The 20,549-nt window shown below is 39.5% G+C and overlaps 3 protein-coding genes across 3 annotated transcripts in view; 1 reads left to right on the plus strand and 2 right to left on the minus strand.

Annotated features, from left to right (window-relative positions):
- LOC103378692 (fibronectin-like) overlaps positions 1–4,716 on the plus strand; it is a 24,777-nt gene extending 20,061 nt beyond the window's left edge. The window contains exons 38-47 of the mRNA XM_025055412.1: positions 56–190; positions 1,075–1,263; positions 1,357–1,446; positions 2,317–2,762; positions 2,858–2,996; positions 3,072–3,233; positions 3,319–3,444; positions 3,540–3,646; positions 3,761–3,856; positions 3,953–4,716. Coding sequence (XP_024911180.1) covers positions 56–190; positions 1,075–1,263; positions 1,357–1,446; positions 2,317–2,762; positions 2,858–2,996; positions 3,072–3,233; positions 3,319–3,444; positions 3,540–3,646; positions 3,761–3,856; positions 3,953–4,030 — 1,568 coding nt within the window. The 3' untranslated portion in view covers positions 4,031–4,716. The remainder of the gene's footprint in view (positions 1–55; positions 191–1,074; positions 1,264–1,356; positions 1,447–2,316; positions 2,763–2,857; positions 2,997–3,071; positions 3,234–3,318; positions 3,445–3,539; positions 3,647–3,760; positions 3,857–3,952) is intronic.
- Positions 4,717–5,245: 529 nt separating this feature from the next.
- atic (5-aminoimidazole-4-carboxamide ribonucleotide formyltransferase/IMP cyclohydrolase) lies at positions 5,246–11,412 on the minus strand. Its single transcript, XM_008309960.3, has 15 exons — positions 11,252–11,412; positions 10,912–11,038; positions 10,443–10,586; positions 9,766–9,854; positions 9,356–9,507; positions 8,429–8,585; positions 8,143–8,268; positions 7,948–8,055; positions 7,567–7,652; positions 7,396–7,485; positions 7,191–7,316; positions 7,015–7,107; positions 6,740–6,922; positions 5,694–5,849; positions 5,246–5,574 (listed from the first exon to the last, which is right to left on the minus strand). Exons 1-15 carry the CDS (start codon positions 11,268–11,270, stop codon positions 5,455–5,457), a joined length of 1,776 nt encoding a protein of 591 aa, XP_008308182.1. The 5' UTR covers positions 11,271–11,412; the 3' UTR covers positions 5,246–5,454.
- Positions 11,413–16,490: 5,078 nt separating this feature from the next.
- mnx2b (motor neuron and pancreas homeobox 2b) lies at positions 16,491–20,548 on the minus strand (the record flags this gene model as incomplete). The annotated part of the gene is made up of 3 exons (XM_008309982.1): positions 16,491–16,922; positions 17,183–17,343; positions 20,185–20,548. Coding segments are annotated over 3 exons (924 nt in total), but the record flags the coding sequence as incomplete, so codon positions are not given.
- Position 20,549: the final 1 nt, after the last annotated feature.

A 20,549-nucleotide genomic window follows, 5' to 3' on the forward strand; every position in this document is an offset into this window, starting at 1 on the left:
CGCACGGAGAAACCCCATCCACCGGCGAGAGTCGGCCTTCAAACAAGAGAAAGAGAAGTGAGAATTAAAAATTCAATCTTTTTACTGTTTCTCTCCATAGGCCTGCAGCCGGGCACCTCGTACTCAGTGAGCCTGTATACTCTGCACGGCAACACCAGAAGTGCCCCATTCACCCTCTCCATCCAGACAGGTACCACAAAAGACCACTAGGGGTGCTCAAACCAGAGCAGAGGGATTTTTTTAAAACCATACAAGTACAAACATTGTTGAACAACTGCATGTAGGCCGAGCAGAGACAGGTGGTTCCTCCAAGATCACTATTTTATTATTTAAACACAATATGCAGCAGTTTTTAAACAATAAGCTAAAAACACACAATAACAAAAAAGAAGAGAAGAGACCTTTACCTGAATTTCCATCCTTGGTCAAAGCAGTGTGGTTGTAGACGTGGGAGCAGGGTTATAGGGCAGCAACAGCAGCTAAAATAAAAATAAATAAAGTTAAATCCAAACAAACCCACAATGACAGTCAACAATATCTGAAACAGTCCTACATACTGACCTACAGACCACATGGAGGAAGTGGAATTCAAACATTTGGCCACGTAGTGTCATCTGATCATGATAGCAGGAGTGTGCAGGAGACCACATGGAGGAAGTGGAATTCAAACATTTGGCCACGTAGTGTCATCTGATCATGATAGCAGGAGTTTGCACAGTGTCCTCTAGTGGCAGGGAGGGCAATGACCGGTCACATAGACTATTTTTACACAGTTACATTCAATAATAATAATAATAATAGTTAAGCAAATTGCAGAAATTAGGCTTTAGAAATTATGACAAGTCGACATGTTAGTTATAAAAAAATAAATGCAACAAATATGCCTCAATAGATATTGGAGATTTTAGCTCAGAGTTATCACCGTTACAAGGAATACGCTTTTAATTCTAAAATACAATGACATAATTAACTGTTTAAAAAAAATACTACACTAATGAAACAATCTTTTTTGTGTTTTATATAGCATCCAGGTAGAACCATCAACTGAACTAACAAATGTGTTTTCCTTCACAGCTCAACCCGTGGTCCAGGCTCCCACCAACCTTCAGTTCACAACCGTAACGCCCTCCTCCGTCTCCTTCACCTGGCAGCCTCCTGCCACACAAATCACCGGATACTACATCACCTACGAGGAGTCCGGTAAAGCACCAAGGGAGCTCCTACCACGACCGCACGCTGGTCAGACCTACGCCACCATACCTGGTATGAGGTTGATGGTAGCAGTTTAGAAAAAAAGTTCTTCAAACGTGTATGAAATCCTTTAACAGTTAAGCGCTTGACCTCGTGTCTCCTCAGGTCTGAGGCCGTCCACTCTGTATTTGATCAAGATCACAGCCATTCAGAACTCTCAGAGGAGCACACCTTTGGCCGGCAGCATCAGGACCAGTGAGTATCCTCATCGGACTCCGGCTGTTGTTCTGTGATAAATGGAAACACGAATAGAAAGATGCACCACAGTCAGGGGTTGGTCTGAATGAACTGAGGCTTCATCCTGCTCAGATTCCTCCAGCAGCTCCGAGTCCTTCAGCTCATTGTTTCCCAAAGACTGGGTTGCGACCCTCAGGTGGGTCGCTGGAGTTTTTTTTTTTTTTTTTTTTTGGGGCCGTCTCACATCATGATTCCCAGGAGTTGGGTCGCAAAGGTTTGTGACTTTTAAAATACGAGTCCCCAGAAAAAAAGTTGTGGGAAACTGCTGCTTTAGCTGATCCAGAAGTGAGTGAGATTACATCATAAAAAAAAAAAAATATTATACCGTTACACCGGTAAAAAGGTAAAGACGTTAAAATGGGTTTTTACTTAATAATATTTTGATTTGAGACCACACCATTTAAAGACATACATCATTTTAAATGTCGATGGTTCCAGACTGTAGTCAGTGACCGGTTCTGATGTAATGACAGTGTGAGCTCGTCCCGAGGTTGGATCATTTGAGAACCACTGCTGTAGATAATCCCAACTGCTTCGCTCAGCAGCCACTGTTTTGCCGGAAAAGCACAGAAATAGTTCCGTCAAAAACGGCTGCTGTGAAAACATCCAAAAAGCTCTCCCTTAAAACTATAACAACCCTGCCGGCCTATTTTGAATGCCCAGAGGAATGTCATTCAAAATACATGTCCCCAGCGTGTCTCATAATACCGCATTATGACACGCTCACCGACGCTGCACAGCGGCCTCCTCCTGCTGACGTACAAGTGTCACTGCAGCTCTGCTTCCCTAACCTGCTTGCTTCCCCTAACCCCGTCTCTCCCCACCCAGAACCAGACTCCTTGCTTCCTCTGCCTCTGCCGCACCTCCCTGGACGCGCTGATGACAGGCTGGATGTGCCTGAGGCTGAGTTGGACAACAGTGTCCCGGGGGTGGGCCACAGTGGCCAGGAAGCGTTTGGCGATCGGGGCCAACACGTGGAGTACACAGAGTATAACAACAATGGAGATGTAATCGATAGGCCCGGTGGAGTTTCCCCACCGTCTACCGGTGGGCAAGTACGTGAGCCGCTGGTGATTTTGCCCCTCCCTGATGCAGAGGGCCGTCGGAGGCCCATAGTGAGGGTGAACGTGCCGTGGGGTTTCACGCTGAACGACACGGGACTTCCACAGGAGGCCAGGACTCAGACCAGCATCTCCTGGCAACCCTTCAAGGAGAGCACTGGATACCTGGTGTCCTGCTCTCCGGTCACTGAATTAAATGAGAAGATGTTTCAGGTGAGAGACGAGGACCGGAGTTTGGTTTACTCCCCCCCCCACAAAATGTAGGGTATTTATCGGGTATATTTACATGAAAAGCTTCTTTTATCCAGATCCGCCTGCCAGGCACTTCCACCACTGCTACCCTGATAGGGCTCACTCCTGGGGCCAGTTATAAGGTGCTTGTGGAGGCCCTGAAGGGGGCGCTCCAACATAAGATTCTGGACCAGATTGTCACTGCTGGAAATGCACGTAAGTAGGAATTCACCTTTACATGACCTGCAGATGATATTGAAATACTTCACGTGGGTTTTTTTCGTATTGTAGTACCAGAAGGAGTGCCCTCTACTGGCGACACGTGCTACGATGCCTTTACTGCCACCCACCATCCTGTTGGTGGTGAGTGGGAGAGGATGTCGGAGACAGGTTTCAAGCTGTGGTGCAAGTGCATGGGCCTGGGCAGCGGCCACTTCAGATGCGACTCCTCCAGTGAGTGACTGCAGATCATTCCTATCTCAACCTAACGCAGATCACTGCTCCACACTCTAACACTAACGATTGCCTCCGACGTCAGAGTGGTGCCACGATAACGGCGTCAACTACCGTATCGGTGAAGTCTGGGACCGTAACGCGGATAACGGACACCTGATGAGCTGCACCTGTTTGGGGAATGGGAGAGGAGAGTTCAAGTGTGAACCACGTAAGGCTTTTTTTTTTTTTTAATTAAACATCTTGGTGTGTCTGGTGTTTTTTGTTTTGTGTTTTCATTAATATCATTTTTGAATTTTCACACAGACGCGTCTGTCTGTTACGACGAAGGGAAAACCTACAACATTGGTAACCAGTGGCAGAAAGAGTACCTGGGAGCCATCTGCACCTGCACTTGCTACGGAGGCAAACATGTAGGATGTCGTCCCCCGTCTTTTGTTTAGATGCAATGATGTCCTTCGTTTTGTCTCTCTGCAGAGACATTAGACACCTTGTAGTTGATCCGTGCTGATGTTTTGTCTCCTCAGGGCTTGAAGTGTGAGAACTGTCGCATACCGGGCTCTGACGTGGATGTCAGTCTGCTGAGGCCTGTTAGATATGGAGACAACACGCCACACAGACTGGTCAGTACAATGTACTCGTGTTTGTCCATGTGTGCATATGCATTTTCATGAAAGACGACAAAGTTCATCAGTGTTTCCTTTTTCCTTTTACTCCAGAACATTCACTGTCCAATCGAGTGCATCCGACCCGAGCTGCTGGCAGACGCACACGTTCCCCAGAACCCTCGAGAATAAAGGATCGGTCCTCTGCTTTTCCTCCATCCCGGTCCCATCACTGCTGCAGTGTCTCACCCCTGTAGAAGCCACGCTGACTCCGACTAAAATGGCCGACCGCCCGCTCACATCCTGAACACCTTCATCCACAGATATTTATACCACCTTTGCTGCATGATCGTGTGTGGTGTCACCGTTGATTTTAAAAATAACTCAAGCTCAATTGGACGGAAAAAAAAAAAAAAAGACAGTCCAAAATACTGTTTCCAATTCACGTTACATTTACTTTCACATATTTGTCTGTGCCTTTATGTATCTTTAGTAGGGATAGTCATATTTATACTCGAAATACGTAGCACTGGTTTACCATTTTGAAATGATCAGGTCTGGTCAAAGAACAAGAAACTGGCAGTGCACAGTAAGCACTGAGTGAAAGAATGTTAACATAGTAAAGCCCATGAAATGTGCCTCTCTGTCCTGTTGCTCCTGCCGTGTGCATTGTGTGTGTGTGTGTGTGTGTGTGTGATTCACACACTGGACTCTACACGTTACTAATTTATCCCTTCAATTTCAATGAGTGAATGTATGAAGAGGGGTGAGAGAATTTGAACTTTTCTATTTTTGTACTCTGTTTCAGTGACAACAAACGTTGTTTCTGTCTTTGACAAAAATGTCCCTTATTTTAATAAAGATGGAGAGATCCTGAACCACAAGGCTACTGGTTTTTTTTAATCATTCAATTACAGTCTAAGGTAATGTTTTTTGCCGTCAGCGAATAGGAATTTTTTTTTAACCTTTCCTGCTTGAAGGTTAAACATTCAATTACAGTCTAAGGTAATGTTTAGAACAATTTGTTTTTTGCCGTCAGCGAATAGGATTTTTTTTACCTTTCCTGCTTGAAGGTTAAGTAAGGAAAACCATAGGAATTAAATTTCCCAAGGACAAAATATAAATAGATGTTTCTTCGTTTACATGTTAAGGGATAACATTTTTAACCTCTTGAAGTTAAATTCAAACGTTTTTATTTTTGTGAAACATTCAGGATTGCAATTCAAGGGTAAGTTTTGATTTTATTATAAGCAGTAAGTTTTCTGAAAAATATACTTTAATATTTAATAACCGATATTGTCCAAAAAAAAAAAAAAAAATACAACAGGTTTGGTTCTACTTTTGAAATGTACAGTATAACGATTACACATTTTAAAAGAAGAACCAAACAGAAACACAAAAGGCTAATTTATTTTAATGCTTTATTTATTAAGGAAAAGTCTTTTCTTGTTACCATTTCCTCTAACACTAGAAAAGGAGGTTAAAGTGTCCAACAACTTCTACACTGTTGTGGTTCCATGAGAGAAGGAATGTTGTAAGTGAATGGAATGTTGTTAAAAAGACCCAGAGCATGTGATGAAGTCAAACCAGGTGGAAAAAAAAAAAGAATCTGGTACTCAGTGATGGAAGAGTCGCAGGTTGGTGTGCACCAGAGCAATGCCCTGCTCATTACAGGCATTAATCACCACCTGGTCCGCTGCAGATCCTGCAGGAGCCGCGATGAACTCGACACCACTCTGCAGGGACAGCAAGAAAAGAGACCCGAGTGAGGACAGCTGAAAACATTTTTAAAAAAATACACCAACATTTTAACATCAACAGCTTAACTGTCATCGTCGACACGGTGATAACTCACCCGTTTGGCCCGATCTATGTTGTCTCTGAAGGGGAAGAAAGCATCAGAGCTGACAGCCACAGCCTTCATGGAGCTGATCCAGTTCTTCTTCTCGGTCTCCGACAGAAGCTCAGGGATCTCATCGTACATGGACTTCCAGATCTCAAGATCTGGACCCTGTCACACAAAACACACACGGCCACGTTGAGAGAGAGAGTTTGTTTTCTGAAAAATATACTTTGATATTTTTTGACCTGTTTTTAGACCTCAATATACATTATCATCAGGGATGCCGAATATTAACCTTTGGCCGATATCGATATGCCGATATTATCCAAACACTTACTTTACGGTACAGACATCAACCAATACTGCTATAGGCCTGGTAATATTTATCTGTACAAACAACCAAATGAGTATGAGATTAATTAAATGAGCTGCAATGCTGCCATCTAGTGACTTTCACTTTAATATACAGCCGTTTATCCCAAAACTATTTTTAGGGCACACATCATTTGGCGAAACCCAGGTATTGTATTATCGGGTTTTCATTATCGGAGGAAAAACCGATAATGATTCTAACAGATATTACATAATATGCTAATATCAGGCCGATATAAATTTTAATTGGTATCACCGACATATTATTGTCCCACATCCTGACAAATGTAATTTAACGTTCCAAATGTTTAACATGAACAACAGTGAAACTGCCAGGTCGTCACCCCTGCTCTGGGCCAAACGTCGGAGACAAAAAGCAAACAACCCCTCAACATATGGAGATCATGTAACTCCTACACAGGGAGGTCCACCGGGACAGAGACAGGCAGCACTGACAAATGTAACCCAAAATAACCCTCAACATATGGAGATCATGTAACTCCCACACCGGGAGGTCCACCGGGACAGAGACAAGCAGCACTGACAAATGTAATAAGAGATCTATGATCTAAATGTGTAACTGTGCAACCGCATGATTTCCATCTGTCTTTTTTTTTTTAAAGCGGCAGTTTGAAACATCAAATTCGGATCGGCTTGAAAAACCAACTAGCAGCCCTGCTTCGTACCTCTCCGATGGTGTCGCTGACATACTGGTCAACAGCGTTGGCCATCTCTGCCCGTTTCACTCCGCTGCGAAACTTCATGTTGAGGACACGTGGGTGGTGTCTCAGCCACCAGTTATCAGCTTTGTCTCCTGCCAGTCTTGTGCAGTGGATACGAGACTGTCTACCCGCTCCGATTCCAATGACCTGACGAGAAAAAAAAAAACAAAAAACAAACAAACCCCAAGGTGAACACCGGTGACTCATCCAGCCTTGTTCTCTCACTGTTTTGTGCCCACCTGTCCGTCTTTGGCGTAGCAGACAGAGTTGGACTGAGTGTACTTGACAGCGATGGTGGCCACAGTGAGGTCACGAACTGCTTCTTCAGAGAGCTGTGGACAATGCAGGGCAACATAAAAAAAATAATCCAAATAATTTACAAACGTTTCAATGAAGCATTTCTTCGTGGACTCACTGAGCCTTTGGAAACGACATTGCTGAAGAATTCCTTGTTTATAACAGCCGTGTTCCTCTTCTGTTTCAGGTGGAGACCAAACAACACTCTCACCTCTTCTTCATCAGGCTCATAGTCGGGATCCATCTGAAACAAGAGCACATATCATCAAAAAAGAAAAAAAAGAAAAAAAAAGAAATCCCATCTCAGATTGGACAAACCTTACCTGAAGCACACAGTATTTTCCAGCCTTCTTTTTTGAGAGAATCTTAAGGGCTTCCTCATCATAACCGGGAGCAATGATGCCATCAGAAACCTGAGAACATTAGATTCAAGGATACTCTAAATAAAAATAAATATATGTATGTTTTTTTCCTCCCTGTATCAGGTACTTTACCTCTCTAGATATGATCTTAGCAGTGGCAACATCACACACATCTGACAAAGCTATAAAGTCTCCAAAAGAAGACATCCGGTCTGAACCTGGTGACAAAGACAGACGGACAAAATATTCAGAACAATGATTCAAATACAATTATAAAAAAAAAAAAAAAAAACTTGTTATGAGACTATACCAGCTGACAAATCAATGCAAACACAATGATTCAAATACAATTATAAAAAATAAAATGCAAATTTTTATTAAAAACATTTCAATTCCACTTATTGATAACCAAATTAATTTGTAGCATGATTTTTTAAACACGTCTTGGCGTTATAATCCAAACACAACTATGACACTTCTGCATGTTTTATTTAGACAGATACCCTTTAGTACCTCGTGCTCTGGCGTAGGCTGTAGCCAGTGGTGTGAGATCTGCCAAGATATCATGAACCATGCAGACTCTGGCTTCCTCCTCAGTCAGAGGAACCCCCACAGCAGCTCCTACAGAACAAGTAGTAGTCTGGAGGTTGGTGGTGATTCAGATTTCACAGGTACATGTCTCAGTTTTCAGCGTCTCCTGTGACTTACCGGCAGGACTGACGTGTTTGAAGGAGGCGGCAGCAGCCATGCCAAGAGCTTTCTTCAGCTCCCTGACCAACTGCCAGGCATTGAGAGCATCACACAGGTTAATAAACCCAGGAGAACCGTTGACCACTGAGAAACACACAAGTGATGACGGAACATTATTGAATCTTTGTTACGCCATTATCTGTTCTGCATTCTGCAAGAATTACCTTGAAAGATGCTGAAAACATTTCTTATAGAAACTCGCCATAATCGAACAAGAACAGTACATGTAGTAGCTAGGGTTTACCTTTGAGGGGCAATGTTGAGTGCAGGGTGTATAGCTGAGCCGGCGCCTGGTGGGGATTCATGCCATAACGAAGGGATAGCTGGGAAACCCCAGCGCTGTACTGTCTACGAAAGTAGTCAGAAATGGCTTCGTCGTACCGTGCGGTGTGTGTGAAAGCCTGAGAGGAAATTAATTGATAGGACATTTGGATTTATTACCACAGTGAAAAAATGAAGTTAAATGGTTAAACTATGGTTCTATCTACTGTACATTACTCAAGTCAGTCAGCAGGTATGATAACATAACAGTTCTTCCCAACAGATAGGTGAAAGTTCACAGGTCACCCATGATGAATGAACTCTGTGCTCAAAACCCATTTCAACACATGTGATACCAGGACTCCACTGGAGTTTACTTTGCAGTGACCTGTGACCTTTGAGCAAACAAAAAACTTCCAAACACTGGAGCAAAAAAAATTAAACACCATCAGTATGATGTGACTTGAATAGAGTTACTATTGGTACAAATGGAAATATTTTAAGCAGCTTATGTCACAATATCTTGCTCTCCGGTTTTGCATGCCGACAGTGCTGTGTTCTCTATTAACTATAAAGTAAAAACTGTCATCTGTAAAAAAAAAAAAAAAAAAATAAATTTATAAAAAAAAAAAAAAAAAAAAAAATTTTATTTGTAAAAAAAAAAAAAAAAAATTTTTTTAAAAAAAAAAAAAAAAAATTTTATTTGTAAAAAAAAAAAAAAAAAATTTTATTTGTAAAAAAAAAAAAAAAAAAATTTTATTTGTAAAAAAAAAAAAAAAAAAATAAATTTATAAAAAAAAAAAAAAAAAATTTTTTTAAAAAAAAAAAAAAAAAATTTTATTTGTAAAAAAAAAAAAAAAAAAATTTTATTTGTAAAAAAAAAAAAAAAAAAAGCATAAATAAAACATACTTTTAGAGCCAGACTTTTACGTGTGTCCAGGTTAGTGTCAGCGTCTCCCGAGTTTTCCATCTCCTTTGCGACCAGTGAATAATCGGCGGGGTCACAGACAATAGTGACTCGAGCGTGATTTTTAGCTGCTGCTCTCAGAAGTGTTACTCCGCCTTAGGGGGGATAAATAGAAAAGGAATAGCAAAGAAAAAAAGGAAAAACTTGTTACAATTAAATGCAATTGTGAATAGAAAAGGAATAGCAAAGAAAAAAAAAGTAAAGTAAAAGCGTGTTACAATTAAATGCAATTGTTAATTTCCTGTTCGTCCCAGTTATTTAAATTATAGTGTAATATTTAGATATTACTGGTTTAGTGATATTTAAATTATAGTGTAATATTTAGATGTTACATAAGTTACAGTCTGACTCACCAATATCAATCTGCTCCACAGCATCCTCCACAGTAACATTTGGGGCAGAAACGGTCTTCACAAATGGATACAGATTGCACACGACCACTCTTCAAAGAGGACGAAAACGGATGACATTAGAGAAGCGTAATTTTACACATTGTCAAACGTGCAAATTTCATTCCATAATTCACATAACTGCGCATCTTAATCTAGCTCATTATTTATTTTTTAAAGAGCCAATAATACAAATTCCTGACCTTAGTTCATTATTGTTCACCACATTCCTATCACAGCGGGATTTTATTTTGTTCTTTACCCCCCGTGTCCAACTCGATCACATGATCAGAAAATTGATGCTGTCAGTTGTAATCAATTGAACACGCACAATGTTGATATGCTAGATAAACTAGGTGACCTCCAAGATTTGAGACGACTGGTTTTGTTGTTACTTTGATCGACAAGATAGAGAAAAAAATGAGTGTCACAAGACCAGCAGACTGACAGTCTCTCCCTTTAACCTGCTGCTAAACTGACTACACGTGCTGCACAACACGCTCATCATTTCCCAAACAGTCACACGTTTGTCCCGTAATGTAATTTAACTACACTTGTCGGGGACTGTCCTCAGCATGGATTCTAAACATGCACAGATCTTTCTTTTGGCTGTCCTCCGATTTCGGTCATGTGTCATTCACCTGACCAAGCTGTAGCCCAGCTTCTCCATGTCTTTAGTGTCCGTGGGGGTTTTCCTGGCCAGGATGCCTCCATGAACAGCTGGATGCAGCGTCTTCACTCTGCCTCCCAGCATTTCTGGGTGTCCAGTCAGTTCAGACACATCCCTAGCCAACAACACAAACAGATGAAGATGCTAAATATAATTTTAATATGAGAAGAAACTGATTTACAGTGGTTAATACAATGGTATCCCTTTCAAATAAAATCAATCATCTGTTATGTGCTTTTATTAAATGACAGACAAAAGATTGGCCAATCATCTGTTATGTGCTTTTATTAAAATGGCAAAGACTGGTATCACTAAATTACTTGTTAACGTGTACCTATGGCTTTTATACTTTTATATTTTCTTTATTTTTGTTTGTTCATTATTTCGTTATTTATTAATAAAGTGCATTTTATGGGTTGTAAAAAAAGTTCTATATTTACCGGACAGCCAGTCCTGCATCACGCAAAGCTTTAGCCGTTCCACCTGAAGCCACCAAAGACAACCCCACGTTCACCAGCCTTTTGGCGAAGTCCACGAGCCCACTTTTGTCAGACACACTCAAAAGTGCTGCGAACCAGAAAATGTGGAAGTTACAGAAAAGTTCATCACTTGTTCTTTAAAGAAATTTTAGAAATAAAAACGCTGCGTTTTAAACTTGCCGGTTTGATTATTAGTGTTAGCAGACGAGCTAACATACCGCATGTCACAGAATAAAAAATTATATAATAGTGACAAAAAGTTAACTTAAAGAAGCATTAGCATTAAATAAAGTAAATTTACCTAGCTCTGATGATGCCATACTTGTAGAATTTCAGGAGAGTCCGTGTACAAGGAGGCTCTAAAATCTTGCTTCCTGTTGAATTAAATGTGATGATAACTTCTGACAGACAGAGTTCGCTGAGGAGTGTTGCACACTTTAATTTACCCTAGTCTTCATCATGTGCTTCTGAGCCTGAAAGACCCGCCCTGTAGATGTGAGCCCCGCCCCCACCCCACAAGCGTGCTCACAAGAGTCATGCTGCAGTACACATGCGCATTTTATTTATAAGCGATTTTTTTTCATGATGTCATATAGTATATAGTATATACGGGGATGGTATGGTCTACATGCGATGTTTAAAAGTAACTTGAAACATTTAATTTCCTTTTTTTTTTTGAAAACTGAAAAACTTCAATCAGACCGGTCGTTTACCTATACCTCAACACCAGAGGGCAGTCATGGTCCTTCGTCATCATAGCTTCCTCACTGTAGCTATAAAGCGACGAGCATTAGCCACCGCCAGTTTTGCACCGGTCTTGCTATAGCACAAAAAGCGTATTCATAATAACAATAAATTATTGATTATTAATTTGTATGATTATGCATTGTTATTATTATTGTTATTACTGCTGTTGTTTTGTTTTTGTTGTTGTATAATATAATGTTAATAATTATTATTTTGTGAATTTTTTAAGATATATTATATCATAGAATATAATATATATAATTTGATTAACATTGTCGTTGATTAACCTTGATTTTTCCGTATATGGTTAACTTGTCTTGAGTGTGCAGTATTTCTCAAAATTTTAACCATCTTAGTTTCTTTTGTTTATTTAATAACTTGAGGTTTGAGGCTTATGGGCTTAATTTATATAGTCATTTTAAATAGTCATATTAAAATGTATAGCTTACTTTTAATAGCTTTTTATACAGAAATTACAGCCATTTTTAAGGCAAAGTTTAAATCTTTTGGCTAACATATAGTTCATTTTAACCCTAACCTTAAACCTAACCCTAACCCTTAACTTACTTTATTTCCTGGAACATAAAATGACAATGACTGCTTTGTCCTGGCCTCACTTTTCCAGTGAACTTTTGTAGTATTGGTAAATACTATGCTTTCTCCATACTTGACGCCAAGGCTTTATGTCTGACAGATGTGAATTTATTGGCTCCTTCACTCACTCCCTTACTTACCCATTAGTTAAGTGACAGTACACAAGCTCATATGAAACCTGCACCAATACGTGTGATTACGCTAAAAGATCACACAATCTGTTCATATTTATGTAATGAGGCTGACGTTTAGCTGATTGATTAAACAGGGGCTGTATATATATATATATATATATATATATATATATATATACAGAACGGAACCCTTGATTTACAATCCAACAGACGCAGAAAGCAGCCAATTTATTTGTCTATCTATGAAAATGTGAGGGTTTCTGGTAAGCACTCAGTTTAAACACCTGACGTGTCAGCATGGCAGGCATGACTGAGTGATTCAAGAGACAGTGAAAGATTTTTTTTTTTTATAGAAAGACACAGACTCTGTGCATTATTGTTAAGGCAAAATAAAAAGGTGAATGGGTGTCAGCACTTTTTCAGGCCAGTGACAGCATTATCAGCAGTAAATTGAATTTATGTGGAGATTTTTTAATCAAGATGACTCGTGTATTCAGATTAAATGAGAAGTGGAATGGAATCGTTGACCTCCATATATTGCTATGCTGCCTTATGAATTAGCTGTGATTTTTGTATCGTGTCAGGGGAGGAATTGTGAGAAGGGGTAAAGGTATAGGGAGGCCAAGTCATAAAATAGGCCGAGCAGCATTTGTCATAGAGCTGACAAGTCACACTGCTAAATGAGCTCCTATTGATTCACATGACTTTTCATCAGCCAAATTAAAAGCTGCAGTTTGATAGAGGTTAAGTCTGGAAGTGCGTTACGTGTTCTCTGCTCTGTCGTTCAATCAAGTCTGAAAATGTGAGTGAAAACATTCTAAATATAAACCCGTTCCCGGGAAGGATTGTTTGCTGAATTTTAGACTACAACCAGGCTTGTAGACCTTTAGGATTTCTTCCTGTGTCACTGACCACTAACACTGACCGACAAATGCAGCTGTAAGACAAACATCCTTCGAGATGAACAGAGCAGTTATAGTTGGACTTAGGCTGCACTGTCGATATATATACAAGGGTCAAGCCCAGTATCCAGAGGTCACAAAGCGAGTGTATCACAGCAGGCAAAAATAATTATAATTGTTCGATGTTTAGCAAAACTGAAGGGAACATGTGTCGAAATGTGTTACAAAAACATGTTGAGGTCCCTAATCCAAGAAGTTTAATGAGAGGAGTCACGGTCTGGAGACAGTACCTGGATAAATAATAAAGTGTTAGGAGTCACGGTCTGGAGACAGTACCTGAAAAAATAATAAAGTGTTTATAGGCAATTGTTAATATGAAAATAATGATTAATATGGAACGATGAAATACATACATGTGTAATTTCTTCAATATATATAATAATTTATATATATATATTTGCTTGTAACGCAACATGATTGTGATTCTCAAACATGTGGGAAAATGATACTGTTGTTAATGTGTAGATTAATAATAGGAGTTTGTGTGAAAGTAACAACTGAAATATGAAAAAGTTACAGGACAGATGTCCAGGTCATGTCACACTAAAAAAACTTTCCAGAGGAGAGGGGTCCCTGACTCTGCCTGACGAAGAGGATTGTGGACCGAGAAGAACTCACAATCAAAGAAGAGGACTTTATTTATTTTTATGTTTACTGTGGCTTGATTGTTGATTGACTGACTCAAATTGTAAGTCACCTTGAAAAAAGGTGTCTGCTAAATGTATTCTAACTTATACGTATTATAATACATATACATACTGTATACATATATAGTACGTATTATATGTATTGTAATGTCCAATTCACGGCAGTCTCTTAAAGGATCTTACTTTGACTTTTCCCTATTAAATGTCCTGCTTGAGTTCTGTCCCAGCAGCCAAGAACCAATCAGCTCTTAGGATCCAACCTCAGCTTTCCACCTGCTCATGTTAAAGCCGAGAGAGAGATCAAAAAGGGAAAAATCATGGAAACGATCACTTTGTTATGGGCTCATAACAATTATTGAGGAAATGTTGTTTCGACGTTGACTGCAGCAGCTCAGCCCTGCCACAGAACATGAAGGCACATTAACAACTCGTCTTTGTCTCACCGCCCTGTCTCCGCATTTAATCACTATCTAAATATGTGGGTGTGCTCTGGGAGGACACTACCCGACCCTGTGCTGTATCTCCTCAATCAGCTCTTTAATCACAGCACTTAAGAGCGGAACCAATAAAAAAAAAAAGAAGCTGTGTAGCAGTTAAACACGCTCATCCCTGCTGCTGTTGCTCCTGGAAATGAAAATGACCCGCTGTGACATCACCATAAGGCTTTTGATTGCTTGACATCCCCTTCATTAACTTAATTATTTGGCCATCAGTAAACCCCCGTGAGTAATTAATATATGAGGGCCCCTGTAGTAAATTAAAACCACGGACAGACAATTACGGAGCTTCTCTCACTGGAACTGAAGTGGTAGGAGCTTCACAAAAATAACATGATTTGTAATTACGAACAACAACAACACTTTTTGTGTTTGTATTTTGTGAAGACTTTGTTTTACAGTCACTAGTCTTTTTATCTCTCTTTAACTGTTACAAATGTACTCCTGTTTCTAATCATCGCCCCAGACCAAATCTTAAAATGTAGGATAGAATAGCACTAAAACCAGCAATTCAATAATGAGACCTCAAACACAAACATGAGAGAGAAAAAAAACATCACCACGTATAGTGTATCCCTATAAAAAGACTGAATTGTGGAATGAAAACTGAATTCTTACCTTTATTTCTGCGTGTTCTCTGAGTTCTTCCATGTACTATCACAGACTAGAGCATATGTGTCAAACTCAAGGTCCGGGGGCCAAATGTGGCCCGCCAAGCTGTTTTGTGTGACTTTACATTTAGTAAAGTCCATGCAGCAGAGTTTGTTAACCTGAGAAATTAAAACTTTTTTTAATCAATCAAATAATAATCAGTTGCAGAAACATGTATTAGTCTGTTATGGAGTAGTTACATCTATACCAGCGGTCCCTGACCTTTGTTGTTCCAATGACTGGTCAGTCAGTACCAACGGTAACTACAGTCCAGTACCAAGGAGCTGAGCATTGAAGGATCATTACGTTTTCAAAATAAAACATCTTTTAGACTCTATTCTGTTTGTATCAGATTCAATTATTATTATTTTATTTGTATTATTATATGATCAAATTATTTTAAAATATGTCAGATTATCTTTAAACAAAGAAAATAAATTATTTGAATAAATATATTAGTAAAAATTAAGTACATTTTTTCACTGTGTCCCAGATACCAAATGACCTATGGACCGGTTTGGGCACCCCTGATCTATACACGCTTCCATTTACAACCGGGCCTTCAAGGGGAACTGTATTGACACCCCTGCCTTAAATAAAAGAGAAAAATGTAAAGACACATTAAAAAAACAAACAAACAACAAAAAAAAAAACCTCTAGGATTGTTGATAGAAAGTGAAGTCTTGTTTAGCCATTTATTTCTTTTTTTTTTTCCCCTCCGGTCATCTTAACTTCTTATCTACAGCGCAAACAAGTTTCTCATAAATACATGTTCATTATATGATTCATTTCTGCAGTTGTTCAAATAACTTAAAATTCATTTACAAGGTTATAGACAAGAACTCAGTCACAGACATCGAAGAGCAAATAAAAAAAAACAAAAAACACACCAATATTCACAGAAGATGCACGAATGTCCATGTTTAAACAGTGACGTCCTGCAGGTCACTGAGGGGTTTTTCTTCAGTAAAAAAAGAAAGGTCACGTACACAAAAGATGGACGCTGCAGCTGCCGATCATTCTCACACCTTGACGTCCGTGTTTTTATTTCAGCTACAGCTGTCTGTCACTCAGTGGAGGAGAGGAAAGGACGTGATGATCACAGTGTAACACGTGGACATTAGAAAAGCAGATAAATGCAAGTGGGGAAATGAACACACGTCATTATAGCATGCCATGGAAATGTACAGATACAAGTACTACAGTTCACAGTTGACACAGTGTGTGTGTGTGAGATAACTGTAAAAAATGAAAATGTGTGTTTTTTTAAATGTCTATTTGTCCCAGTGTAATGTATCTGGAAAACTGTTTTTGTTTCTTCCCAAGAGTCTTTTCTTTGTCTCACAGTCCAGCTCCTATCTTCCTCTCCTCTCCTCCCACCTGCACGTCCTCCAGCTCCTCGTCAGAGAAAGGACTGTGTGGATTGTAGCCAATGTCCGTGCCACGCTGATGGAAGTCCGTGGATTGGTTCATCCCAACAGGAAAACCATGCCGGGCTTCCACCTCTTCCTCTTCCTCCTCCTCCTCCTCTTCTTCCTCTTCTTCACCGTCCTCCATGTCCAGCTCAACCCCTCCGTCGGCGTGACTCACAGCTCTTCTGTTCTCACAGGTTTTGTCCTTCGTCGTTTTCCCAACACTGCGTAGCTGCTCGGCCTCAGACTGCGCCGACACGGCAGCCTGTTCCTTCACCTTCCTGCTGCGCTTCCACTTCATCCTCCGATTCTGGAACCAGATCTTCACCTGAGGAGGGAGGACACAGGGAGGTGAAGAAGGTGAGAGAAAGGGGGGGAGGGAGGGAGGAAGGAGGAAGGAGGGGAGGGAGGGAAGGAAGGAAGGAAGGAAGGAAGGAAGGAAGCAAACTCTTTTTCTCTGGTTTCTAAACTGTATTTTTTTTTCTTTTATTCTGTTATATGAAGAGTGCATTATCAAACACACCCTAGAGAGGGTCCTTCAAGGAAACTCAGATTCTCACATTTGTCCTGGCGTCCTTCACGTCTTACCTGTGTTTCAGTCAACATGAGGGACGTGGCCACTTCGAAGCGCTTGGGTCGGGACAAGTACTTGTTGAGTTTGAACTGGTTCTCCAGCTCCAGGAGCTGCTGGCTGGTGAAGGCGGTGCGAGGCCTCCGGCACTTTCCTAAAAGACCGGACTGAGGGCCCGCTGAAGGAGGAGGAGAAGAAGGAGGAGAAGGAGGAGGAGGAGGAAGAGCAGAGTCATCAGACTGTATATTCCACACGTTGCCACAGTCTTGGCACAGTTCACACTGACTTCCAGCAGGATGTAGAATTGATTGTTAGGTGTTTTTTGTTTTTTTTTATTACTTACAAAGCACTTAATAGTTTGGCTCGTCAGTAGTTACTGATGTTTTATCCCTACACAACCCTGCTGGTACTTACACCCTCTGACAAGGGCCCTGTCACTGCACGGACAAGCTTTCTAGCTAAAATCTCACGGTTGTAGAGTTTTAATAACGACATATTAGAGAAACGTGAAGAGTCAATAAATCACCGTGGATCAAAAATACGGTTCACGGGCTAAATCAGGGACGTGATGTACACTGAACCTTGACCCTGGTGTGTCTTTACTGAAACGGTGGTGACTTTTTTGTCTTATTTTTTTTAAGTTTAAATATTTAAATTAATCCATAAATTAAAAAAAAAAGTTGTCACAGGAAGAAAATTGAATATTATCAAACAACAGGTTATTTTCTGAGAGCGTTGATTCCTGTCTGTGTCGTTTTTATAATGTTTTAAATTGAATTATAAATACTCTTTGTGAACTTCAGGTAAATCTAGAATATGTAGTTTAATCATTATTTTAAAACATTTATGAAACAGTTGAAAAATGAATTGAAATGTTATTTTTTAGCAGAAATCTTTTTTTTTTTTTTTTACAAATGAGATTTACATTTACATACCATTTTAGTAGTACTTTTTATTTTCATATTTTCTTTTACATAATGATATCCTTACGGTGGATGGCAATCGTCTGTATATGTATATAAATCCTTATTTTTCTAAACAGTTGTGCAGTTTAACAGAATTGATTTGAACAAATGAAAATATTCTTATAATTGTAATAAATAACACTTTTGTATTTAACAAAAACTCGTGTTTGTTATATTGTTGTATATTTGTTGCTGTTCCTGTTAGGCGATTCCACCGGACATTCATTACTGATTTTAAAATTGATAATGACTTAAATATACCTAAAAATTGGCAACTGTATGTCAAAATATTTTCCACTCAATTCGTTACATACATTTGAAATGTCACCTGGTTAATTATACAGCACATCACACAGCGAAGTATGTATGAATTTAACATTTTAAATAATTGAAATAATCTCGCGGCCTTTTAAGAGAAATGCAACTGGGTCTTGTAACACTTTAGCGCAGATTTATTTTTATGTATAAATATATATAAATATGACTTTGACACGTCGGTTTATTATCAGCGCCTTTTCTCTCGCTTTTTTTTAATTAATTTGTTGCTGTGGTCGTGCATTTGTAACTCGCTCCTCGTCTTTACTGTAACCTATAAACGCTTTGGGATGAATTATAATACTTTTAGTTCTTTTTCCAGGTCTATGTTATGTTGTCAATGTATCACATTCAGAAAATGTTGTCAAAAACATTTTAATCAGACTGCGTGTACCCACACCCACCCCCTACACACACACACACACACCAAGGACGTGTATGTGTGTGTGTGTTTACCGTATGTGTGTGTGTTGGGGGAGTTCAATATAATTTGGTGGGTGGGAGCAGGCGCACATATGCCGGTGCTCTCAGAGGCCATAAAAACACAGTCCAGCCATTAACTTAATGAAAATTCAATGAAGGCTTTTGGGGTTTTTTATTGATAAACTACGGGACGTTTTAGGTGTTTGTTTATAGTTTCTTCGTCACACGAAAGCCGTTTTCATGCGGTTGGCGTTTATGGAGAATAAATGGGACAGAATTAAAAATGTTGCACGTGGGGAGAGCAGGTTCTGCACCGTGACGACCTGGAGGAATTCAAAATAAATACAGTACGTTGATCGAACTATACCGTATATTAAAAATGATGCTGGCTGTAAAATAATAAATCACACATCAAGGATATCCGTTTGGCATGAGGGACAGTGTGGCCGAAATCTCCCGATCACGGCAGAAAAAATGTGTATAAAATAAATCTAAAAAGGAAGGTTATCTTGTATTTACTAATATTTTTTCCATGGATATAAAATGTCAAAATAAGAAGCTACATAAACGAACGGAAATGTGAGAAAAATAATATTTTTCTTCAGTGAATGTTTAAATAAACATTAATTCTGCATAGTAAAATATTAATATTTGAATACGAATCAGTGTGATATAATATAATATAATATAATATAATATAATATAATATAATATAATATAATATAAAATATTATGAATTTGTATAGAGTAACATAACAGTTAGAATTATATAAACAATAGGGTTAAGAAAGATTAAGCTATAATTATTTAATAATAGCAGTATTTTGATTAGGAACACAGGTAGAAATTTAAACGCGATAAAAACAATATTAAGACTAGTATTAAATAAAAAATAGACAAAACTAAGGGGGGATATGAAACAAAAATAGGAGGAAGAAGAATGCATTAGTTAGTTATTATTATTTTATGACAGCTTTGCGGTAAAAGTCAAACGATCAAGATAATTCTTTCACTTCCTTCAGGATAACGACTCAATATCACACTTTCGCACGTTCCTGGTAAATAATTTAAAAAAGAACAAACGGGGTTTTTGATCTAAAATGTATAGAATTTAAAAGACACTCTTTGTGACGTGAGTAATTTTGAAATAAACCACAATATTATAGATTTTTTTTCTATTTTAATTGTATTGTTTCTGATATCTTTTGAGGGACACTTTTACCTTTACCTGTTTGCTCCGTTGACCTCAATTCAAAGTTTTAGGAGCAAAAAAAAAAAAAAAAAACATGCAACAAAATGTATTATCAGGTACTCACAACTGTAGTCTGGCAATCTTGGCATCATGATTCCAGCCCGGATCCAGTGCTCGAGCGGCAGGTGTCCGGCCATGGCCGCAGCCTTCAGGTGCTCGGGGTAACCCTGGGTGAGCTGTGTGAACCCACTATACGAGAAGGCGGGATGCTGGCTTCCCAAGGCCGATAACGGATACATGTGTGTAGGGTACATGCCAGGGATCGCCCCGTGTGGCAGCGATGCGAGTCCCGGATGTGGGAGATTAAGGATGCCAGATTTGGGGATTATTCCGGTGTGGAGTTGTGTCGCCCGCGGCGAAGGAGTGTCAGCACGGCGGCAGGAGACGGGGCTGCCTGCAGCGCTGTCGCTGCTCTGACCCGGGGACAGG

This window comes from Cynoglossus semilaevis, chromosome 5 (assembly GCF_000523025.1).
Source record: "Cynoglossus semilaevis isolate Cse_v1.0 chromosome 5, Cse_v1.0, whole genome shotgun sequence".
NCBI lineage: Eukaryota > Metazoa > Chordata > Actinopteri > Pleuronectiformes > Cynoglossidae > Cynoglossus > Cynoglossus semilaevis.

What these genes read in the sequence shown, in the direction of transcription:
- atic (XM_008309960.3), bottom strand. An exon ending in TGTGGAGCAGATTGATATTG is followed by an intron (nt 9,508 to 9,765) that starts GTGAGTCAGACT and finishes ATCCCCCCTAAG; the next exon opens with GCGGAGTAACACTTCTGAGA. An exon ending in GTAAAAGTCTGGCTCTAAAA is followed by an intron (nt 8,586 to 9,355) that starts GTATGTTTTATT and finishes ATTTCCTCTCAG; the next exon opens with GCTTTCACACACACCGCACG.